The sequence below is a fragment of the Lotus japonicus genome, chromosome 2 (assembly GCF_012489685.1).
Source record: "Lotus japonicus ecotype B-129 chromosome 2, LjGifu_v1.2".
Taxonomy (NCBI): Eukaryota; Viridiplantae; Streptophyta; class Magnoliopsida; order Fabales; family Fabaceae; genus Lotus; species Lotus japonicus.
Window position 1 is genome coordinate 60,630,472 of NC_080042.1, and position 26,585 is coordinate 60,657,056.

The 26,585-nt window shown below is 38.6% G+C and overlaps 1 protein-coding gene across 1 annotated transcript; it reads left to right on the forward strand.

The window, feature by feature from the left end:
• Positions 1 to 13,458: 13,458 nt before the first annotated feature.
• Positions 13,459 to 18,195, forward strand: LOC130738647 (damage-control phosphatase At2g17340-like). The gene is made up of 9 exons (XM_057590740.1): positions 13,459 to 13,716; positions 13,817 to 13,893; positions 14,282 to 14,368; positions 14,583 to 14,657; positions 14,734 to 14,811; positions 14,910 to 15,002; positions 15,304 to 15,366; positions 15,858 to 15,965; positions 17,687 to 18,195. The coding sequence occupies exons 2-6, from the start codon at positions 13,840 to 13,842 to the stop codon at positions 14,976 to 14,978; spliced, it is 363 nt and encodes a 120-aa protein (XP_057446723.1). The 5' UTR covers positions 13,459 to 13,716; positions 13,817 to 13,839; the 3' UTR covers positions 14,979 to 15,002; positions 15,304 to 15,366; positions 15,858 to 15,965; positions 17,687 to 18,195.
• The last annotated feature ends 8,390 nt before the right edge of the window (positions 18,196 to 26,585 follow it).

Here is a 26,585-nt window from a genome sequence, read left to right on the forward strand (position 1 = left end):
GCCAACGCTTCATGAGGATATCTCGTTTGCTGTCTGGTTTCGGAAATTGGTGCAGCAATAGTAGGTAGTGGCGTTGTGGTGGGCGTGACATTGGAGAAATGAGAGGATCAATTTTTGGGACCGAGCCATGTCAGGTCAATTTTGTGCTTAGAGAGATTATGGGGGACATTCATAATTGGCTTAGATGGTCAGGATTTGATGGACGCGGTGGCAATGCTTCTGCTCTAGGGAAACACAAACGTACATCGTATGGGGTGTGGGGTTGTAGTACGAGACAACCATATAACACTTAGGTATATGGGGTTTCTCTTAGCCTTGGCCATGGTAGTGCCTTTCTTGCGGAGATTTTAGCAATGGAACTCGGTTTGCAGTATGCCTAGGACCTTGGATATAGAGACATAGCTTGTGTTTCAGATTGCGGCAGTGTGGTTAGTGCAATTCAGAGCACTTCAGATATACCTCTGTACTGGACACGTGATATAATTGTAAGGGTTCGTCCTATGCTCGCTTGGGAGTGAAGCGTTGAGGTTGAATATGTGTCATGGGAGAAGAACAACACTGCTGACTGTCTTGCTTGACAGACGTCACAGATGGGTGCACAACACGTTTGGAAGTTATCATCATCTTTTGCCATTAAGGCTTTGTTTGGATTGGGGGAGGGGGATGGAGTGGAGTGGAGTGGTGGGGAAGGTGAAAGTGATCCATTGTTTGTTTTATTTAAAATATGATGGAATTGAGTGGTAAGTAGTGGTCCAAGGTCCATCATGCTCCATTACTTTCCTTCAGATTTGCTCCCCCCAAATTGGATGGAAATGAATGGAAGGAAAAACTGATCTCTTAATTAAATTATGAAAATACAATTTTACCCATGGTAACCTCCATTCATAACTTCTCCTAGTTGGTGGCCCTATTTCCTCCTATCACGTTTATTTTTCTCCCATCACGTAACAATCTTCCCTGTTTATCCAGAACTCTGGTGCATTCTTCATTATTCCTGCAAGGACAGCACCTCCAAGGTACACCATATGTTTCCTACGTGGTGGATCCTCAATTCTTAATCGTAATTTCTTCAATATATCCATCTCTGTTTCCCTTCAGAACAACATCAAGATAACAAATTAACAATCATGTTTCTTTTTCCAATCGGCTTGGTAGTCCAGGATATATGGTGCTCCCCACTTAAAACTATGTGTTGATAAAGCATCATCCTTGTAGTTATAGCTTCCCTAGCATAGCTTTTTCTTTTAATTTTCAATTGCTTTTTCAGATTGTCTTTTATTTTAAAATAAGGGTAATATAAGAATAACAAAAATTATAACTCATTCCGCTCCGTCCATTATTCAAACAATGGAGTGGTAACTTTGTTCCGCTCCGTCATAAAATATCCAAACAATGGAATGAAATTTTTATTCCATTCCGCTCCGCTCCATTCTGTTCCATTATATTCCATTCCGCTCCGCTCTATTATGTTCCATCAATCCAAACATAGCCTAAGACACTATGCCTTGATGCCTTAGTTTAGTTTTCCTACTTTTTAGACTTCCTTTTGTAAAATAAAAAAAATCAAACAATTCTTAAGAGTTTACTTAAAGAGAAGAATCAAACATCTAACCTAACTTAATTTCTTAACCTTAACCTTCAGTAGTTAAAAATTAAAATAGCAAAAAGAAAACCTAAAAAGAAGTAGAGAAATTGAGAAAGAGAGTGAGGGTGGTGGTGATGAGAGGTGTGGGATAGTGGTGAAGGTGGTGATCAGGGTGTTTTTTGACCCAATTGACCGAACGGGTATCACGTATCATCAGTCCGAGAGAGAGAAAATGCTAATAAATTGCTATTTAACATTATTTTTTAATACTACATGTTTATTATTTTAAAATATTGGGAGCTTTCTTAAAATTATTCAATGTAAATATTAAAACGAGGAACAAACTTTCCATATCACATCTTCGTATATGATCAATTTTTTAGTTTTACTAACATACAGAACTTGTTCATCAATGATATAACTTTTTTCTTTCTTAAAGAGATACTATTTTTAGTTTCTAAACAAATACCAAAATATTTATTTGAATAGTTTTTTGAGTTTAATGGATATGCACGTTTTACACTGACATCCAATCAATATTTGTCACGTAGGGGAGAGAGTTACATTCATTTTTAATTTTAATTAAAATAAAATACTTACTTGTTTTGCAGAATTCAATTGGATGTCAGTGTAAAACTATTTTACACTGACAGTGCATATCAACTAAATTCTAGTTTTTTTCTCACATGTATTTTTCAGGAGAGACAATCTTATTTGAATCGAAAACATTTACATTGTGATGAGACTAATTAACTTTTTCAATGCGATTTTTTCATACACAAGATTCGAACCCGAGATGCAATTAAGCGAAATTAAATATGTACAATCATCTATTGTAGGGATGGCAGAGAAGCCCGAACCCATGGGCACCCGACCCAACCCAACCCGATTTTTTTGGGTGAAAACCCGAGTTAATGGGTTCGGGTTCGGGTTTTACCCGATTGCTGAAAGTGTTTTCGGGTTCGGGTTTGGGTTTGGCTAAACCCGCACCCGAACCCTACCCGAACCCGGTTTGTATAAGTGAAATTCCAGATATATCCTTAGGTATATATATGTTATTAGAATAGAATTAGGGTTTGAGGTCACAGCTTTCTTCTCCACTTTCAGATCACGGCTTTCTTCTCCTCTTCCAGTTCTGCTCTGTTTCCTTCTTCCGCCCACGGAGCTGCCATTCTCCTCTTCCAGTCTTGCTCCGTCTCCTTCTTCCGTCCACGGAGCTGTCGTTCTCCTCTTCCAGGCCCGCTCCGTCTCTTTCTTCCGTCCACGGAGCCACCGTCCAAGCGTCCACGGAGCCGCCGTCACCTCCGCTTCAGGTTTTCTCTCTTCCCTTCAACCGTTTCCCCTTAGCCTCTGTTTGATCTGGAACAAGGTTTGGATGAGGGGTTTGAGGTGAAATATAATGTCAATCAGGAATGCATCAACTGCCTGGGAAGGGAGGAAGGAAATTGTCACTGGAGAAGTGATGATTTTGATAAAAAAAGTGGCTTCTTCATGCTATTAGTGCTCAAGTAGAACTAATGCTGCCTATCTCTGCTCTATTCCCATTCTCAATACTGATTCTCATGACAAAAGTATGTCTTCTATCTCCTCTTCTCTATTCTTTAATTTCCCCTCTTCCCAACTAGAGCTACTATAATAATCTTACATGCATATATCATAGTCTAGTTTTATTCAAAGTCATATGTTTTCTTGAGAATTGGAGATTAGATTTCCATTTTCCAGCTGTAGGAACCCTCCATTAGGCTCCAGTTTAGGAACAATTGTAATTGGAAATTGGATGGAAAGGACCCACTTTGGGTCAACACTGATTTGGATGTTCGGAACAACTTTGATCAATTTATCAATTCACACTTTTGGAGTATGTAGTTTAGGCCTCCGATTCATTGTATATACATCAAATAGTGAAATTAAAATCTGTTCATTCATGATTAGATTAACATATATATATTCAGTTGTCTGTGGTGTGCATTCACACATGGTCTTCATTCTGCTCTCTTGTAAGTAAGCCATTAATAAATAGCTTATTCTGTTTGAACTTTGAAGGAGCATGTCAGCAAGATACTAGCATGAAATTAGGATTCAAGAAGATTAATTACAAATTTGAAAATCCATGTTTAACCATTAATGAGTATTCTCTTTGCAAATCTTAGGATAAAAAGAATGACATATTACTTAATGTAGCAAATCCAGTATGACACTTTAACCTTCAACCTGGGCTAATATTGATGCAGCATCTGATTTTGCATTGGTTGACTTAATATTGCACACCTAAAAGGTGTAAACGTTGCTGTTATAAATGGTAAAAGAAACTGCTATTCATTCTTCATTTTTTATGGATTCTCAAATGCAGATGGACAAGAGTTATGAAGTTCTTTGCAAAATATTTAGGGATGAAGCTAATGCTGTTTTGGAGAACTGAGAGCACCATTGGATTGGGTCGGGTTTCCGGGTTCAGCTGTTTGTTTGAGGTTGTGTGCGGGTGTGGGTACGGGTCGGGTGAACCCGAAACCCAATGGGTTCGGGTGTGGGTTTAAGTTCACCACCCATTTCGGGTTCGGGTGCGGGTGCGGGTGTGGGTTTTTGATTTCGGGTTTGGGTTTGGGTTTGGCAAAACCCGCACCCTACCCGACCCATTGCCATCCCTAATCTATTGGTTCAGTTCGGATTTTTTTTTTCTGATTATATAGATTATGAAATATTTTATTCTTTTGGAGATGTTGGACTATATGAAATTTTAATATTTTTTTACATTCTTAGAATACATTTTGCATAAATTTTAAAATAATATTTTTTTATTCTTAAACCACCCGAACCGAACTAATCTAATTGAGATAGGGTTGATTTATCGAGTGTAGGATTTAAAATTAGGAAATCCTGACCAAAATCAAATATGTTTGATCATCAATTCGGATATTTAAACACCTTAAACATTAATACTAAAGTTAGTATTTTTTTTTTTGACATTAGTACAATAGTTGTAAATAGTTATTAATGCATGATTCATCCGAAAAATATAGTTATTAATGATGATAATGATAAGGAGGGGCACAGTATTTTATTGGGCAGAGCATGGGAATTGGAGAAGATGGTGGGTCCCACAAGGAAGGTACAGGTCACTGGATGAACGTATATTCATGTTTGTCCTTTAGCATTGCCAACCTTTCAGTTGGTCATTTTATTTTACATTCCTCGAAACACGCACCCACCATCCTTCAAAGTTTTCAGAATTCATCAGATGACTATTCATGCATTCACCTTCCTCCATCATCACCTTCTTCAATCACCTTCACTACTACGCCATTTGCCTTTTATGCTCCAACCACTACTCTTCCCCTTTCACCATCACTCTCCCCCTTCTTTTATGCTCGAGTAACGCCACTATATCCCTACCCTTTTTCCCTTATAGTACTGCTTTTTAAGCTGTTATTTTTCTCACAATTTATTTTTAGCATGTCAAATGTGACTCTTGTTTCATGGGGGCCCTTTAACGTATGCCTAAAGGGATGCGGGTTTTGATGGCAAAATTTTGTTTTGTAAAGAAAATACAAACTTGTAATGAGATTGAGGGTGGATTTTTAAGATGTTACAAAACATGTGATTTATCATGAAAATGACATGAATTAGTGAAAACGGCCACACAAACATTTTGTCATTTTCGACTCGGTTTTTTATTTTATGTTTCAAAAGTTTTTGTTCCGAGGTTGTCGACGACTTCTCTAATCTTATAATTGGATAAGAGGTTGCTTCGAGCTCATACCTTAACATTTAGCTCGATTGTCCCCTCCAAGCAACACCCGAAACTAGGGGACTACTGTGATCCGGAGGTCGCTGACAACCTTCCTAATCTCGTAACTTGGCGACACCCAAGGCTAAGGGTTTGGGAAGTCGCCGCGACCTTCTTAATCTTGTAACTCGATGACACTCGTGGTTAATTGATTGTTGTTCCAAAGGTCCTGAAAACTCCGCTTAAGTCGGAATCGACGATGTCAGGGCCAACGACCCATTCAAGGACTTCGCAAAAAAAGGATAAGGACCCTATCAAGTAACGTGACACATGTTGATGTCGCTAAATTGATGATTGAGAGATGACACAAGCAAGACCAGGTCACCAACATAGTGACTGAGATACGATATAAGCAAAGACCAGTAACAACGACGTGGTAACCGATGCACGACACTAGCACCCGAAGGAGATAACTTAGCCAATAACACTTTGGCTATCCCACACAAAACCCTATCAGAAACATCTACACATAGCGGTGGTGAAGACCAAACTCACATAACGACAGGTACGGGATCCACCTAATGTCATGACTAATCTCAACCCTTAATCATTACTACATGGAAAACAAGCGCATGATCAAGTGGTGGCTCGTGGAGCTCGCCATCACTAGCACAAAGTGAAAAGGACCTTACTTGAGAATACTCTACAAAATAGAGGATCGGGCGCGATAGGGTTGACCCGATCTTTCTAAAAGCCTGCTACATTCCGGCGTCAAACCCCTCAAAACACACAATAATTGGCGTAGTACAAAGATCGCACTGCCAAGAGGCATGGTTGAGGCGTAGATATTAGAGCCAAACCCAAAAGCCCCTTGTCCTTGCCCTTTAAATACCAAGCCATTCCAACCCTAAAAGGTAAGTTATCTAGTTCTAATCTTTTCTAGCTTTTCTCCATTTTTCCGTCTGACTTAGGCACTAGAGTGTCTTCGTAGGTAACACTGACATAAGCTTTCTTCGGCGCACCACCAATCCACGACGTCTCAACATGCCAACCACCATGTAACACCCCGATTTCGGTGGCGTCACTTTAGTAACCAAAAATAAACTTAATGCGGAAAAACGTGAATATTTTTTTTTCCGATAATAATATAGACAAGACTGAAATAAATGAAACCCAAATGCGAAAAATAACAGAACTAGTATACAATATATATAACAGCCCCCGCTGTAAGTAGCAACCTCGTCACGAGTAACCTCCAGTGACGGAAAGAAGAAACATGTAACGCCCGTAGGCAATATGTACAAACCAAATATAAAGGTGAAGTGTCCGCAACACCATCCCTCAAAACTGAGAATAAGCTGGCCCATCGGCCTGAAAAGACCTCCTAAGTCCAACCAACTCTCTGTGATTCCCGTAAAGAAACCACACAAAAAGCTATAGGCGGAACTACCCTGTCCCCAAAGAAACAAATGATGTTCAGAGCTAAGACTCTACTCCTACACTAATCCTATCTCGAGGAGCTCACACCAGCACTAAAACCTACACGCTGGCATGATTGTCGTCTGAATCAGAATCCAGAACGACCAAGTCTACAAACACTATCCGACCTCCCCTCGCAACCGCAATGCGCTCCGGTGCTGGACTAACGGGCTTTGGGCCCGAACCATGATCATCAATGATCGCAACGGTGAGTGTGCTGGACTCTGCTGAATGCACTCCCACAGGCTCCTCCTCGGAGGGGTCCTCATCATCCGAAGACGACGGTGGCGGCGGTGCTCCTCCTAATCCTGGTCCGCAGTGCACACCAGGTGGCAAGTTGAAGCTGATAGTGCTCCTCCTCAGTACTCCTTCCCTATCTACCCTATCCTCCATGATCCTCCCGGAATACGTCGCGCGATGGCTAGCGGGGTCTACCACCCACGAACCGGGGCCATCCTGGTCAATCATCTCGTATCTAATCCCCCCCGAAGGGTGGACCATTGTGAACCAGTCTGCAATGGACATCTGACAAAAGGCGTTGTCCGCCAAAACACACACAGAAGACGCGAGGGTCAACTCCAAAGAACTATGTAGATAATAAACCCAATAGGTACAGATAAGAAATAGCCACTTAGGCTTATAACTAGGGATAACATCCTAGGGTTGCATATTCCACAAAGAACATAACGACAATAATAACATTCAACATGCATCAGGTAAGATTAACAATTATCAATCACACTCAACAACTAAGTCAGTATGCATGTTGCATGACATGATATGACGGTTAACCCAGTTAACCACATGCATTCCGGAAAGGGATGGACATCAAACGGATCAGCCCTAACACCAGCCACGGTGGGACCATTTCGGCCCGCGTGCCTCTTACTCCAACAACAACGGTAGTCAGATCAGCCGTAACCCGTAGGTCTGTCATTTCGGTCTGCTACAAGAGACGTCTACAAACGCTCTTACACGGCATTCCGGGTCTTATGACCATTTTGGAAACCGACGAGGTCCAGAGTACGTCCTGTGTTAATACCTCATTAATGTTGCATGAATGCAGGATGATTAGTCAAACAACGTCTCCGAATCTCACTCGACACGTCGCCACGTGTTCTAGCTAAACTAAAGTCTCTAAAAGCTTACCCTAAGGTAACAGTCGATTCTGCGACAAAAGACACTTCTTCACAACAACACATAACTCATGATGATCTCCAAATCATCCGACTCATCTCCATCCGATGGTCAAAACTGCTCAACGAGCAAGAGTATCAACATACTCGGAAACTATCAATTTCCCGGACTTATCCCCCGGATAGCCCAACAACACAGCTGCTCCAACAGCACAAGAGCATCAACATACTCAATACTTCTCAACTCCTCAACACTTGGATCCGACGACACTTCTCGTTTTCCAAAACTAAGATTTGCATCCGAAGCTTCCTTTCGAGTTTGTTATCATTATTTGAAGATTTAGAGGTTGTTTAATGTCTTATGAGTTTTCTTTTCAAAATAATATCCTTTTAGTCTTATCGCAAAATCTTATAAGTTCTCGGGATCTCCTAATCCCCAACTGACACCAGAGAATGTCTCCATCCCTGAAACACCATAACAAGGTCCGAATCTCATTCGTCCTATCAAACTTTCTCAAAACTCTCAAAATAAAATCGGCATGACCTGCCCGCTATTCTCACTACTCAGAATCTCAGATTTCATTGCAAAAGCATAATTAACTCAGCACAATCAACCAACATGTCATATATCAACATATTATGCAATAACCACGTAGCACTTAGCATATAAGGCATGCATCACACATCCTAAATTACCCACTTAGCACTTAGCATGAAATTCAATCTCAAAAGCATTCAGTAGATGAATCATCTACATTGTCAACCGAAGCCTCAGAAAACATTTTTCCAATCAAACACAAACAAGTGCATAAACAGTAAACAATGTCGAAAGCATCGACCCTAAGCATTAACTAGAGATTCAGTGAGTAGCCCTCACCTGAAGATTCTCCAGGATGATCTTCTAACACTTCTTCACAATCAAAGCCTTGCTCCTCTGGGAATTCCTCAAAATCACCTTTAGAGCAAAACCACAGAAATACTATCAGAATCTATCAGAAACTAAGCTATCAATACTTACTAAGGTTACACGAAGTAGTATATACTCCGAGGTACGATAATCTAGCGCGAAAGGACAAGTTTTCGAAAAAGGAATTTTCCCCCTCCCCCCTTAGAGTGCTCGGCCACTTTTGGTAATTGTGGGGTTCGATTTTTCTTCGATCAAACTTGGTTCCTAGGTTATTATTAGTCATAACTAAGGGTATTCTAAACTCGGAAAAATTATCGGATCAAAAACTGTCGCAGGGGTATTTTGGTCAATATTTTAGCTCAGAAATTCAAAACTGAAATTTCGAAAAGCAAATTGGATGGGGACGTCACCAACGACGTTTATGACAACTAATCCTACTAGCACTAAGCTAAGGCGATAGTTTTCAGCCCAAAGGGCGAAGCTTTGCCCCAAAATGGGTATTTGAGTCTAAAATTGATTCCGGCGGAATTTCGGCGACATAACGGAAAAACTAATCCGACAGAAGTGATCTTGGGCACGTAAGGAAGATGTTTAGAATCAGAAATGAAGTATTCAAGATAGTTTTGCAAAAACCTCAAAACTATGAGCACAGAAAGACATAGAGAAAAGCTATAGAAAAAGCGATCAGAGGTAAGGATTAGCGACTATACCTCGAAACCTTGAAGTAGCAACTGATTAATCGATGATCAAGCAAGGAATGAACAAAAACTCTTCTTCCTCTTCCTCTTGGTGAGCTCGCGGGTTTGGAGAGAAAATGGGTAAGATATTTGCCATTTTTTCCTCCTTTCTTGCTATATATAGAGGTTGGCAAAACGCGGGAAAATGAAAGTTTCGCGATTCTGATTTTTCCGGCTTCATTCTCCGTGAATTCTAAGATATGTTTTGGCAACATAAATCCAAAACTCAAAAGAGGTTTCCTAGTATTTTAGGTGACTAATGCAAAGTCGGTGTAAAACTATTTTACCCGATAAGTTACTTTTTGCATCGAATGTCGGAATAGAAAACTTCCTTCTGAAGAAAGATTGAAATCATCAAGAGAAATGGGTGTACGCGTGTAGAATCTTCATTTGAAGCTCTGAATAGAGAAAGTCTTCATTGTCGGGTGATTCTAGGGTTTTGAAATACCAGGGTTTCGGTTTCGGCAAACTTCCGATGATTGGAATCGGACGTTCGTAGATTCTAGAGTTTCGCCTCGAAACGATTGTCATACAATGAATAAGAGAAGTTCTAACATTTCTCTGAAGATTTTTGGAATTAACTTCCATCGTGCCTATAAGTGAAAACTAGCTATATACTAGGGTTTCTGCCCTAGGTTTAAGCGTATAACGATCGTGCTATAACTTTTACCGACTTTGGTACAATCCTTAGACTTTTCCCGAACTTTCTCCTTCATAAACTTATTTCATTTGGTAAACTCTAGTTCAGGTTTCCCTTCACGATACATCAACCCTAATCGTGAATAGGATTCTATTTACTTGACATAAGTTTATAAACTTGGGCCTTACACACCATCTTCAACCTCGCCCTTCCCCGCATAGCTCTTTTCGAGGATATTGATCGTATATGTTCTATTCAGTTCCAAAAAATAATTTTTAGTTTTATAAATTAATGTTTTTTTGTGATTTTTAGTTTTCAAAAGTAGTTGTAAATTTTGTAAATTCGTAACAGTCATGACGGTGATGGACGTTAACCTGTAGTGGCAACGATGGTGACAATGACAGAAGGCGAATGAAGGTGGTGGTGATGACGACGACAATAATGGTGGATGATGGCGGTGGAGGTGGTGGTGGCAATGCCAATGCTGTAGGCTGGTAACAATGATAACGGTGGTGGTGATATTGGCAGTGACTATGGCGGTGGTGACAGTGGATTGTGGCAATGGTAGCAGCGATTGTGGTGGCAGTATTGGTAGTGGTGGAAGTTGGTGGTGGCGATGGTGACAACAGCGGTGCATGGTGGTATGGTGTGGAAGGGGATGACGGTGTGTTACACATGTTCTTGACATTAAAAACCATAATCACAAACTCTTTCTTTTAATTTTAAAATTAGCTTGAAACTGTTTTGAAATTTGTTTATGAAATATAAAATCATTTAATCTACCTATTGATGATGAATAAGACATGATAAGAGAATGATATATAAGCTACTTGAAAATATTCAATCAACCGCCGCCACCACCACCATCGCCACTGTCATTGCCGCCACCATCACCGCTTTCATCATTGTCGCGGCCGCCACGCTCCACCACTGCCACCATCATTATTGTCACTTCTACCACCATCGCTGCCATTACTACCCTTCACCACCATCGTCGCCACCACCACGATCCACCACTGCCACCATCATCGCTACCACCATCGTTATCGCCACCACTACAACTACCACCACCGTTGCCATCACCATGACCTTCCAATACCACCACCTCCGCCACCACCACCCGAACTGCTACTGCAACTATTGCCACCATCGCCCTACAACACTGCCACCACCCTTCACCGCCATCGCCACCACCACCACCAACTCTACAACCACCGCCACAACCCCCACCCTACATCACTGCCACCACTACTGCAGCTACCGCCGCTGCTGCCACCATCTTCACCACCCATTAACATCATCCTCACATTGATATTATCTATTATATTCAATATTTCACAAAGCATTGGATTATATTAACTTAAACAATGTGATAAGTTATATAGTGTATGACGAAACGTTGTATAGTACCACCTTCGCTCCTATTTATAAGAATGAAAGAGAAGAAAAATCTTGGTCATTTTTATAAGAACCAAATGAAAGTTTGAGCTATATTAATTATTTTTTTCCCAATGATGTCCTTATTAGTTCTAACTTGTAAAATGTGTCTCATTAATTATTTAATCTCTTTCTCACTCTTCAGGGTAATTTTAGAAGTGTATTTTAATTCAAGACAAATTTAATGCATTTTATCTAGTTTAACTATATTTCTTAAACTATGTGAATTTTTTTTGCTTCTTATAAATAGGACCGAATGTAGTATTAAATTTTTATGAGACTTTATCCTATCAAACCTAATAAGCTAATATAATCGAATCTTATACTATACATCACACCAAACAACACATATTTCAAATTTCCTTAACAAATTCCCCGATATTATAAGTGGAAACACAAAATTATGATGTCTTTTTGAACTCCATCTGCTTTAGGTCAAATGTAAGTAAACCCCAGCTTTAATGTTTCGTATATTGGATTATATGATTTGGTATTTCAAGCCAGGTTAATGGATATATAACCCTTTAAGAAAGGAAGGTGAATGAATAGAAGTATAACAAGAATCCAAGCATGCTCTAACATTGTTAGGCATTGTGTACTCTTCGTCGGTGGTTGATTGATCCTTAACTAATGGATTGGGTACGTGGTCCTCCAACTCTAGTCAGTCTCAACAATTGCTAATGCCAATTTTGAAAGAGAACAGTTACAAAAGTACCTTATCTCCTGTTATCCCATTAATCGAGATAAATTGTTAGCCAAAACACAAGATTAAAAGAGCACCATGAAAGGAGAGAAATTAATGAAGCAAAAAAGTCATCGTGGGCTCAGATTTCTCAAATCTTATCATTGGCATTTGTCATCCAAAAATTTGATAACTATTCTAAACATAAACAAAGAAAATAAAGTTATGTTTGACTAACAATTTTTAGTTACACTAAAAAATAAGAAAGGAGAAAAACCGTTTTATATCTATAATATATTTCGGAAAAAATACTAGCAATTCTCACTCTAATACTATTTTTCTAACACTCCGTGATTAGTTGAAATTCATACATGACCTACTAAATTAGATGTGAGGCACATAATTAAGTGAGCGCGCTCTTCATAAGTTTCAACATATCCATGATGAAATGTTGGAGAGATAATGTCAAAGTAAATGTTACTATTAGAAAATAACACAATTGAAGAAAAATAAACATAATTAAAATATAAGAATATTCCGTGGAAAGACTCCAAACCCGTTTAAGAAACCACGATCATTATCTAAATCGACAACCAAGGAAAAATCACTATCTTAAAATTATTACAACACATAGACTTCTCTGAACCTCTCCCCAATACCCAGTACCCGCACACTCTCACCAAGCAAGTATTTAGACTAAGTCAAATATAAGTTTAAAGTGCTACTGATACATCTAAAAACAAAGAACTAGAGTATAATATATAGTATTGTCCTCTCCTTACTTCACTACACTAAGCAATGTAAGACTTCACCAATAACATATTTTTGACCTCATTTATTTAAGATGTTGCGCGATGTGGGACATGCTTCACCATTGAAGTTAACCCCAACAAACAATTGCTAGCAGCTTTCTTATTTTCATTTTGTGTTGACTAAGGTTTGATTCCTGTAAAATAGGTGAATTTTAATCTCTTGCCAAAGTAAAATTGCAAAAATATCTCTAATCACTACAAAAAAAACGTTATTTAGTGGGGGTTATTTAGCGGGGGTTTTGATAACCCCCGCAAATGTCATCAATTTTTATTAGTTAAGGGGGTTTTTAATAACCCCCGCAAAATTTTCATTGATTAACTCTGATTTCACTCTCACTCACAGAACAGAACTCGTTCTCAGTCTCACTCTCACACAAGAACTCGTTCAACCATGGAAGCTCACGATTGCAAGCGATTTCCACTGATTTTTTCTCGCTTTCCACCGATTTGATCTCGTTTTGCATCGATTTGATCTCGTTTTCCACCGATTTCAACCTTCCCCGATTTCACCGTTCGCTTCCATTTCCGTGGCAACAACCACCGCACGCCGTCGTAGCAACAGCCTCCTCCGCCGTCGGTATGACCTACTTTGCTTCTCTTTGCTATTTAACTGTGCTAAAGAGAAAGGAAAACGAGCTTCAAAAGCTGACTAACCGCTTCTCCTTCTTCATTCGCAGTTCTCTCTGTGATTTTCTCATGGATGCATCCCTCAGAGACTCAACAACCTCTAATCCGTCGCATGCTGCATTCTCCGGTACCGATTTTTTCTTAATTAACCGATTCAGATTTCTAAATTAGGTTTTCATTAGTTGATTTGGAGATTTCTCTCCTCTCCGGTATAATCATCGATTGAAAACGGTTTAGGTTTGAATAGCTTAATGGATAATCAGATCTGAATCAGCTCGAATCAATTCTCTCTCTGTTGAAATTATGTGTGTGTACTGTGTTGTGTTTATGATCTGCTAAGGACATTGGTTTTATTATGATGCATTTGATGTTTCCATTGCTATAGAAACATACAATATTATGATGCATTTGATGTTCCCATTGCTATAGAAACATACAATATTATGATGCATTTGATGTTTTCTGGCATATCTTGTGCAGGAGTATCGTCCTGATTAATTTGTTTATCATGACAGGTTATCATATTTGTTGATAACTCAGGCGCGGATATCATTTTGGGTATTTTGCCATTTACGAGGGAGCTTCTTCGCTGTGGGGTTCAGGTATGGACCAATGTGTTGTATTACTTAGAATTTATTTTGCATTTTAAGGAATTTAGAAGAACTGCATGTTTTGTTAATCTATTTTAAGTACTTTAAAGTAGAGTAATTGTTACTTATTTTAGTTGTGATAGTATTTGCCAATTTTAAAGTTATGTGAAATTGAAGGTTATTTTCATGTGCTTTTCTTATGGATGTCTTGTTCTTATGAATGTAGGTTGTACTGGCTGCTAATGACTTACCCTCCATCAATGATGTGACTTACCCTGAGCTACTTGAAATCATATCAAGGGTAAGGAGAGTTAGGTTTGGCAAATTTTTGCTATGATGACCAAGTTCTCTCCTAACACTGTTATATTAGTTACCAGTTAAAGGATAAAGAAGGAGGTCTCATGGGTGTTAGCACTTCAAATCTTGTAATTGCCAACTCTGGAAATGATTTACCTGTAAGAAAATCAACTTAGTACTTTGTTTGTTATCTGGTAGATTTATATATGATGATTACATTACATGTTTCATTCTTGTTTTGTTCAATGGATTGCAGGGCATTGATCTTAATAAGGTGTCAGAGGAGATTGCTTTCCATGCAAATGATGCAGATCTTTCCTTTTAACACTGCAATTTTTTTGCAAGTAAGGTAAACCACTTCAATCATGATACCATCGTTGTTTGATATATTATTTCTTTTTGGTTTTTGGTTGAGTTAACTTGCAGTCACATTTTTATATTTGTGGCAGCTCAATGATATAATTAATACCACTCACATTTCAATTAAAAAAACTTCTCTTTCTGATTATTTCTTCTTGGACAATCAAATCCTTTCCAAACAACAAAAGCAGAGTGTATTTGCTTGAGAACATTGGCCTGTATCTCTCTTATGATTTGGCTTACTCACTAGCCTTTTGTGCTACTTTTTTCTTTCTCACTTCTTTCTGCAGGTCTATGCTTGTTCTTGATAACTGGAGTATTTGCTTACCTGCATTCTTGAGGATCTGAAGGAGGTTCGTTTTCTGCTTTAGTTAGATTATGTACCTTACTCTATCCTTTTTCCTCCTTTTTGAATTTTAATTCATTTACTTTTTACTTAAGCACAAGATCAAAATCCACACTTAATCTATGTTTGCTCCTCCGCAGCTTGTGATTGTTGAGTTTCTATCTTACTTAGTTCAGTTAAGTTACAATCATGGTTCTTCTTTCAAATCAGTTTTAGTTTAGAAAAATTTGTCCTCTTTGTATTTTATTCACCTGCATATTTTTTGAGTTTTTTTTTTAATTTTTAATTTAAATATGATGCTTCTTTTGTCTTTGACAAAATTCTTGTCTTGTTTGAATACGGTTTTCCACTCTCATTCTTGAGCCTCATGAACATAGTTAACTAGTCTGATTTTTGCTTTTTCTGATTGTTCCCCTCATGCTGCAAAGAGAGCTCCATTTTTCTTGTCATGATAGCATTATCAGCAAATTCATTAACTATTTGTATTGATTTCCTCAGCTTCCTTCGCATGTGAGAATTTGGTGAAAGAATCCTCCACCCTTGACTCGGGTCAGAAACAGCTCAATTTACACAAAAGAGCTGTCCATAGACTTTCCGAGTTTGAAGGTCATAATTCATTGCTATGAGTTTTGTTCTTTTGCTGATATCTGACTGCTTTTTTCTTTTTCCTTGAAAGTGAGTGAATGGAACAATTTAAACTTAGTACTTCAAGAAAATGTTTTGAAATATTTTTGCTTGGCTTATTTTTTTAATAGCTTTAGCTTATGAGTCGCAATGTCACATTTGTAAGTGCTTTTCATTGTTCAAGACTATGTGTGCGTTTCGGTAAACAACTTAATTAAGTGCTTATAAGTTTAGGTAGTATTTGAGTAAGATTATGACCTACCTATGGTTTCATGATTTGGTCAGCTGATGTGTGTTTAGGTAGTGCATGATGTAAACTGGACCATTTTCGTTTTATAAACATGATGTTGATTATTTTTGTGAACTATTGGATTGGTATGGCTAAAGCAAGGAATTGTTCAAAAATGCTTCTGATCCTTGTCTTAATGCATTAGCTTCTTAGATATGATAAGATTGAATGAGGCTGACTAGTCCTGGGGAGTACCTTGATGATTGCTTCATTAATATTATCTACACTATTCAATGCCTTCATTAATCTATATAACTGACTATTTTGGATTGGGGCATTTGGTTTCTTTTTGTGATGGTGCTTGGTGTGATTGTAAAGGTCATGTGTGATATTTTATGGGGATGGAGCTCTCATGTTGCAGCACTTTGGATGGGTTTTTCAACATACTATTGTGGCTTTTAGGCTGGTTCTGTTAAGTGCAGGATGCTGAAGTGGATTCTTACTTGTTGGGACTGTCAATATCTTTACTGTTTTATTTTCTTTTTGGCTTTTATAACTGGTTGTAGTCTCATGCTGCACTGGTTGTCAAGGATGCTGAAAGTAACCTTTGTGTATTTTATTTCTATATTATATACCTGTGATGCATTGAAGTCCTTCAAGGAACTGAAAGTATATATTCTTTATATGATAATCCAATTTCTAAATAGTCAACTACTTTATATTTCACAATGTATCAGGGTGTAAATATGGTTTGCTTCCATTTACATCTTTGCCTTTTATCTTGTGTTGGAATTATATATGCCAATAATCAGGGAATGATTTTCTTTTTAAATCGTACTTTTTTCTTTGAATTATACTTTAATACAGTAAGTTCGGGGATTGTTAAAAAGTAATAGGCCTGCTTATGCTGTATGACCAGCTTCTTTCAATTTCTAAAGTATAAGTAGATACTCATTGGCTTGGATAATGCCATTATACTTAACCTTTTTCTTTCAGATTGTAAAAGTCATGAGCACTTGGGTTTGATCTTCTACTGTATATAGTTGCTCCTGCATACTTATATGCTCTTAGGGATTGTTATAACCTAGAAGAATCAAAGACACTTGCCACTTACAAATCCTTTACTTGTTCTGAATGCTTCTGTTTACTGCTTAGAATTGTTCAAATAATCACCTGGCAGATATAGATCAGATCCAAATGGCCTAAGTTTATATAGCTGTTGTCTGTAGGACATAGAGCCCATTTGGCTACAATAAGTACTCTTTGGATTATAATTTATATCAAATCTTTAAGAAGGACTTAGAGTTAAATAATTTAGCGACACTATTTCCCTTGGAAAGCTTGGGTAGGTCGTGGATTATGGGTTCAGCTGCTGTTCCACAAATGCATATTGTCTTCAGTTATTTTCTGGTTAATTTATTTTATTTTCCTCCCCTGAAGTTTTGAGTTTATCTTATTCCAATTTTTATTTCAGAGATCTGGGCAGTCAAGGTTTGAAAGGTCTCATAAGCAATCAGATTAGTCTTTTGTCAGACTTGGTAAGCCTGTAAGTATCAGCAGCAAAATGTTCACATATTCTTATCATCTTTCCCACCATGTGGCTTATATATATTTTTTATGTCAACATGTACTGATATATACGGTTGGAAACATGATATAATTGGCTGAGGTCCATAAAACTTCACCTTGTTTTGAATTGCTCTGTTGTTGTTCATGTGTTCTGTGAAACTGCAGTTATTATTATGTTCATTAATTTTAGAAGTGTCTTGATAAGCTTATATAGACAATTAGCTTATGATATTATTCTATTATCCTATTTCTTCTCTAGCTTATCTTATGGTTAATAAGTAAACTCAACAATTAATGAGGTTAAAAATGTCCCTAGAATAAACTCTAGTAGTCAAGGAAGGTTTAAGGGAGGTTTAAAGCTGTAAATAATCTCTTGCAATTAAGGGAGGTTGAAAACTCCCGTTAAAAAAAGCTTATGGATAAGGGAGGTTTAAAACCCCCGCTAAAAACTCCCGCTAAATTCATATGCAGGTACCAGGGTTTGCTAAAAACCCCCGTTAATAATTTGTGGGGAGTGTAACTTCGAGATTTTTCAAAACCCCCGCTAAGTAACTCGCGGGGGTTGAAAACCCCCGTTAAGTGCAAAAAAAACCCCACTAAATAACGTTTTTTTTTGTAGTGAATGTTAAGAAATAGTGGTTTTTAATACTTGTCGAAGCTCCAATAACTTTACCAAGTGTTCAGTCTGATCCTATGTGCCACGTCCCTAAAACTTTTGTTAAATTTGTTATTATCATTTTTTTTATTCTGTACATAATTTCTAAATTGAGATGATTATGTCCACCAAAAATTTGAGATGAGTATAAATCATTACGAATTGTTTAAAAAATTACTAAGATATTTAATAATTTATGAAAATAAATATTAAAAATATTATAAGTTGAATTATTTAAGTAAGAATTCAGACCTTGCACTTATAAAAGATACCTCAGCATGATATTGTAATTCGTTACTAGTGCTTTTCAAAAAACAAAAAATTCGTTACTATTTAAGGTTTGGGTTATCTTAAAATGTGAAAGTTCACACTCACCGTTAGTTTTGTAAGGGTTAATGGTGAAATTCGTCACCGAATTTGTAAGTGAGTTTGATTTTAGTCACTTTGAAGAAAAATGATGTTTAGTGACGGTCAAACACCATCAGTAATTGTAAAAATGACCGCTACTAATTAAACAACATTTTTACTAAAAAAACTAAAATTAAATTCACTTATAAATTCATGGACTAATTTGATCATTAACCCGTTTTGTAATTTCGTCAGTTTGTAATTTGGTCCCAAATTATTAAAGTGATCCTATCACATCCTTCGGAAAAAAAATCTGTTACATGAACTACTAATTGTCCCTGTCTTCCTTTCAGGCCCACCATCCTTTAATTTATCGACAATTCTTCATTGAATATTTATATACCCTTAATTTGTCCCATTAGACACTATGTACGACAAAGGGAAAACATGTTGACATGTTGACATGTTGATCAGTAATTAGATAGAAGATACAACCACCATGATGAAAAGGAATCTAGAAGAGAATAAATTTGATGAGCTTAGATTTTCCCCTTATTCTGAATTCCTTCACCTGAGACCACTTTTTCTTCTTCTTTGGTAATATTCTGCGAGTTTACACCACAGGTAAACGAACTAGATCGAAATGAATAATGAGCGTATCATAGTATCCTCTCTTGTAATTTGAGAAAACCCTTCATGCGGATAGCATGGAAAGAGCACCGAAATCAACAATCCAAGAGTAGCCACCACAAGAAACACTCAAGTAATTATCTTCTTATATATAACTTGTTCTGCTATATCAGGGTGGTGAAGGATACTTTTGCTGTACAACAAGGTTACCTTCAATTGTTTAAGTGTTGTAACATTCATGTTTGCTTTTGTCTTTTTTTGAGGGGCCTATATGTTAGCAAGGATGGTAGCATGCTTTATTGACTTGGAGTCCCTTGGCTTGGAGGATCACGAAGACTGATAGCTGTGTTGTGCTTACACTAATGAAATAATGCTGCTGGTCTCTGGGATGTGCACTATTACTTTGTAGGCATTGGGTGGGATAGTGGAATTGTATTAATTCAATTTTTGTAATTTTGCATAGTCCTCCTTGAAGATTACCCTTTGATTATTGATATCATGTACTCTTTTTCCTTCACCATGTTTTTACAAGGGTGTTTTTCCTGGTAAGGTTTTAATGAGACATGATCTCCTTAATCCGTCTTCAAGGAGGTGGTGGGTGGTGGGCTTCTTTGAGAGTAGGTGGTTATCAGATGATGTTATGTTAATTGTTACTCTATTATTTTCTCTTTTTCATTTTCCTACTTGTATTGGGTTGAAGTAGGGGTGTACAAGGGACGGGTTGGGACGGGTTTTGGTTAACCCTAACCCGGCCCTAAATGTTGATCGGGCCAATTCATAGACCCTAACCCGTCCCTAGACCCGAAGCAACCCGACATTATGCGGGTCCAATTTAGGACGGGTCTATGTAGGACGGGACCGGGTTGGTCTGAGGGACAATAAGTTTAAGACTATTTGATACTAATTGTAAAATTTAAAGATAATAACATACTAAAAGAGTTATAAGTTGGAACTATTTTTTAGAAGAAATAACTTGAAAGGATCCAATTCTTTCATAATCTATTGCACTTGAGATGTTTACATTTTGTTTGATCATTTCTTCACTTGTCTCACATATGCATAATACACACACATGATTTTCTCTTGTTAGAGCATGAAAGTGTCCATAGTTTGACCAACGTTTATTCAATTCATAAGGTAGATGTTAAACATTTTAATCTCATCTACATGGTATAAGATAAATTTGAGCACCATGTATCACATTTTAATCATTATAACAAATTAAAATTTTATAAAATATATATGTGGGACGGGCCGGGTGACCCGAGTGTCAACCCGAACCCGACCCTACCCGAAGTCGGGTAACTCGAAGATCAACCCGAACCCGGTCTCTTTTAATGATCGGACCGGGTTGAACCCGGCCCTAAAGGCTTGGGCCGGGACGGGTTGGCGGGTAGGGCCGGGTCTTGTACACCCCTAGGTTGAAGTACCTTATACTTTATTTCAATATATTTCTTATTGCCTATAAAAAAAGTAATTATCTTCTTCGATGAAGAAGATATATCATCTACTGTTGCAACTAATGCAATAGGATTTTCCTCATTCTTCTAGGTATTTATGAGGTTTGGAAAAACATTTCGAGACTTATGGTCTCTCGTAAGGAATTTGCATTCATTTTTCTTATGGTCTTCCTTACCACAATAATAGCATATGACTTTTGTAAGACCCAAGTTTTTAAACTTATGCCAAGTAAATAGAATCCTATTCACGATTAGGGTTGATGTATCGTGAAGGGAAACCTGAACTAGAGTTTACCAAATGAAATAAATTTATGAAGGAGAAAGTTCAGGAAAAGTCTAAGGATTGTACCAAAGTCGATAAAGTTATAGCACGATCGTTACACGCTTCAACCTAGGTCAGAAACCCTAGTATATAGCTAGTTTTCACTTATAGGCACGATGGAAGTTAATTCCAAAAATCTTCAGAGAAATGTTAGAACTTCTCTTTTTCCATATATCACAATCGTTTCGAGGCGAAACTCTAGAATCTACGAACGTCCGATTCCAATCATCGGAAGTTTGCCGAAACCGAAACCCTGGTATTTCAAAACCCTAGAATCACCCGACGATGAAGACTTTTTCTATTCGGAGCTTCAAATGAAGATTCCACACGCGTACACCCATTTCTCTTGATGATTTCAATCTTTCTTCAGAAGGAAGTTTTCCATTCCGACATTCGATGCAAAAAGCAACTTATCGGGTAAAATAGTTTTACACCGACTTTGCATTAGTTACCAAAAATACAAGGAAACCTTTTCTTAGTTTTGGATTTATGTCGCCAAAACCTATCTTAGAATTCATGGAGAATGAAGCCGGAAAAATCAGATTCGCGAAACTTTCATTTTACCGCGTTTTGCCATCCACTATATATAGCAAGAAAGGTGAGAACAATCACAAAAACTCCTCCATTTCTCTCCCAAATCCGCGAGCTCCATTGAAGAGGAAGGAAGAAGAGCTTTTGTTCATTTCTTGCTTGATCGTCGATTAATCAGTTGCTACTTCAAGGTTTCGAGGTATAGTCGCTAATCCTTACCTCTGATCGCTTTTTCCATAGCTTTTCTCTAGACTTTTCTGAGCTGATAGTTTTGAGGTTTTTGCAAAACTATCCTGAATATTTCATTTTTGATTCTAAACATCTTCCTTACGTGCCCAAGATCACTTCTGTCGGATTAGTTTTTCCGTTATGTCGCCGAAATTCCGCCGGAATCAATTTATGCCTTAAATACCCATTTTTGGAGTAAAGCTTCAACTTTTGGGCTGAAAACTATCGCCTTAGCTTAGTGCTAGTAGGATTAGTTGTCATAAACGTCGTTGGTGACGTCCCTGTCAAATTTGCTTTTTGGGATTTCAGTTTTGAAATTCTAAGTTAAAAATAGTGACCAAAATACCCCTGCGACAGTTTTTGATCCGATAATTTTTCCGAGTTTAGAATACCCTTAGTTACGGCTAATGATAGCATAAAAACCAAGTTTGATCGAAGAAAAATCGAACCCCACAATTACCAAAAGTGGTCGAGCACTTTAAGGATGGAGGGAGAAAATTCCTTTTTCGAAAACTTGTCCTTTCGCGCTAGATTATCGTACCTCGGAGTATGTACTACTTCGTGTAACCTTAGTGATGTATTGATAGCTTAGTTTCCGATAGATTCTGATAGTATTTCTGTGGTTTTGCTCTAAAGGTGATTTTGAGGAATTTCCAGCGGAGCAAGGCTTTGATTGTGAAGAAACGTTAGAAGATCATCCTGGAGAATCTTCAGGTGAGGGCTACTCACTGAATCTCTAGTTAATGCTTAGGGTCGATGCTTTCGACATTGATTTATTGTTTATGCACTTGTTTGTGTTTGATTGGGAAAAATGTTTTCTGAGGCTTCGGCTGACAATGTAGATGATTCATCTACTGACTGTTTTTGAGATTGACTTACATGCTATGTGCTATGTGGGTAATCTAGGATGTGTGGTGCATGCTTTATATGCTAAGTGCTACGTGATTATTGCATAATATGTTGATATATGACATGTTGGTTGATTGTGCTGAGTTAATTATGCTTTTGCAATGAAATCTGTGATTCTGAGTAGTGAGAATAGCGGGCAGGTCATGCCGATTTTATTTTGAGAGTTTTGAGAAAGTTTGATAGGACAAATGAGATTCGGGCCTTGTTATGGTGTTTCATGGATCGAGACATTCTCTGGTGTCATTTGGGGATTAGGAGATCCCGAGAACTTATAGGATTTGCGATAAGACTAAAAGGATACTATTTTGTAAAGAAAACTCATAAGACATTAAACAACCTCTAAATCTTCAATTAATGATAATAAACTCGAAAGGAAGCTTTGGATGCAAATCTTAGTTTTGGAAAACGAGAAGTGTCGTCGGATCCAAGTGTTGAGAAAGTTGAGAAGTTTTGAGTATGTTGATACTCTTGTGCTGTTGGAGCAGCTATGTGTTGTTGGGCTATCCGGGGGATAAGTCCGGGAAATTGATAGTTTCCGAGTATGTGATACTCTTGCTCGTTGAGCAGTTTTGACCATTGGTTTGAGATGAGTCGGATGATTTGGAGATCATCGTGAGTTATGTGTTGTTGTAGAGATGAGTCTTTTGTCGCAGAATCGACTGTTACCTTAGGGTAAGCTTTTAGAGACTTTAAATTAGCTAGAACACGTGGCGACGTGTCGAGTGAGATTCGGAGACGTTGTTTGACTAATCATCCTGCATTCATGCAACATTAATGAGGTATTAACACAGGACGTACTCTGGACCTCGTCGGTTTCCAAAATGGTCATAAGACCCGGAATGCCGTGTAAGAGCGTTTGTAGACGACTCTTGTAGCAGACCGAAATGGCAGACCTACGGGTTTACTGCTGATCTGACTACCGTTGTTGTTGGAGTAAGAGGCACGCGGGCCGAAATGGTTCCACCGTGGCTGGTGTTAGGGCTGATCCGTTTGATGTCCATCCCTTTCCGGAATGCATGTGGTTAACTGGGTTAACCGTCATATCATGTCATGCAACATGCATACTGACTTAGTTGTTGAGTGTGATTGATAATTGTTAATCCTACGTGATGCATGCTATTTGTTATTATCGTTGTTTATGATCATTGTGGAGTATGCAACCCTAGGATGTTACCTCTAGTTATAAGCCTAAGCGGCTATTTCTTATCTGTACCTATTGGGTTTATTATCTACATAGTTCTTTGGAGTTGACCCTCGCGTCTTCTGTGTGTGTTTTGGCGGACAACGCCTTTTGTCAGATGTCCATTGCGGACTGGTTCACAATGGTCCACCCTTCGGGGGGGATTAGATACGAGATGATTGACCAGGATGACCCCGGTTCGTGGGTGGTAGACCCCGCTAGCCATCGCGCGACCTATTCCGGGAGGATCATGGAGGATAGGGTAGATAGGGAAGAACGCTTGGTGGAAGGAGTACTGAGGAGGAGCACTATCAGCTTCAACTTGCCACCTGGTGTGCACTGCGGACCAGGATTAGGAGGAGCACCGCCGCCACCGTCGTCTTCGGATGATGAGGACCCCTCCGAGGAGGAGCCTGTGGGAGTGCATTCATCAGAGTCCAGCACACCCACCGTTGCGATCATTGATGATCATGGTTCGGGCCCAAAGCCCGTTAGTTCAGCATCGGAGCGCATTGCGGTTGTGAGGGGAGGTCGGATAGCGTTTGTAGATTTGGTCGTTCTGGATTCTGATTCAGACGACAATCATGCCAGCGTGTAGGTTTTTAGTGCTGGTGTGAGCTCCTCGAGATAGGATTAGTGTAGGAGTAGAGTCTTAGCTCTGAACATCATTTGTTTCTTTGGGGACAGGGTAGTTCCACCTATAGCTTTTGTGTGGTTTCTTTACGGGAATCACAGAGAGTTGGTTGGACTTAGGAGGTCTTTTCAGGCCGATGGGCCAGCTTATTCTCAGTTTTGAGGGATGGTGTTGCGGACACTTCACCTTTATATTTGGTTTGTACATATTGCCTACAGGCGTTACATGTTTCTTATTACCCGTCACTGGAGGTTTACTCGTGACGAGGTTAGCTACTTACAGCGGGGGCTGTTGTATATATTGTATATTAGTTCTGTTGTTTTCGCATTTGGGTTTTATTTAATTCTGTCTTGTCTTAGTTATTATCGAAAAAAAAATATTCACGTTTTTCCGCATTAAGTTTACTTTTGGTTACTAAAGTGACGCCACCGAAATCGGGGTGTTACAACTTTGGAGCTAGACGTGGAACGACTTTTGTCTTTACTTTAGCTTCTTCCATAAGAGCATCTCCAATAGGGGTTGCTTAAATCTAGTTGGCAACTTAAGCAACGTTGCTTATTTTGGAGCACCACTGGAGCAACATGACGTGACAGTTGAGTTGCTTAAATTTAAGCAACGGTTGCTTATTTTCTCTCTCCTTACTTTTTGACTAAAAAATTATATTTTCTCTTTCATTCATGTACTTGTATAGTGTCATTACCTTGAAATAATATAAATATAAGAGGTATAATGGGATCCAACTAAAAGTAAACTAAGCAACCGTGGTTGGAGCGAATTCTGCTTGGGTTGCTTAAATCCTATGTGTCAGTCTGGACCCACCGAAATAGTTTTTAAGCAACCCAACTAGCAACTATGCATTGGAGATGTTCTAAGGCTCATACTTCCCACGTGCTTCACTTCTTCCTCGTCTCTCATCTATGTTATCTTCGTAGTGGAAAGATAGTCCACGCTCATTCTTTTTGTCTTCGATGAACTTTTCAAATTCAGAGAAAGGGAAGTTTGGCTTGTGTTTGGAGATGATGTAAATTTACATGTAGAGTCCATCCGAATAGGCAGAGCAAACCGACTTGTCATCGCTAGGGATGCCAAGGGAGAAGTCAGCAACACCCTCGGGAAAAGTTTCGGTGCACTTGACAAAATCCTTTTTAACGGACTCCACCATGTCAGGCGGAAGAGCACACTTGTCCTACAATTTCAACATTGAAGTCTTCCATGTCCCTTAGGGATGCATGAATCTCTAAAGGTTGCTCGATGCACCTTTTTCCCATTAAGAGAAAATCTACAAGGATCAGGTCAGAATCTAATCCTGGGGATAGTTGCGAATAACGTAGTCGCTAGAAGCACTACTACAATCGCTCAAACTGAGTTCCTCTAAAAAGGTAAACCCTTTTCCTTGTCAAGGGACGAAGGATGAAAAATGTTTAAAGGGGCGGCGACGCCGAGAGTAATCGGGTTTCCGAGTGTGAAACCCTCACCGAAAGAATGTTTTGAGTTTACCTTACTCCTATTCTCGTTTAAAGGGCGAGTAACCAGTAACCACCATCCCTCGCAATAGATAAATTAAAAGAAAGGAAGGGAAAAAATATACCTAAGAAGATCAAGTCATTTTGGTTTGGTGATTGGTAACAGAAGATGAGCAACATAACACAAAGTCACCTGACAGAAGAGCTAGGAGATTTGTTGGTGGAGAAGAAGAGAGTCGAGTAAAGGGAGAGAGTGAGCTTCATGGTTTTAAAAAGTGGGAAATGCTTTCGATTCTTCAGCCCCTCTCCCGAAGAAAGATAATTGGACAATAGAAGGAAAGAGAAAAGTAAACAGTCACAACTCACAAGTTTTGACGAATGAGAAGGTATAGGATAAGTAAAACCACCGCACCCAATTGTATGGGACGCTAGGAAATTATGATC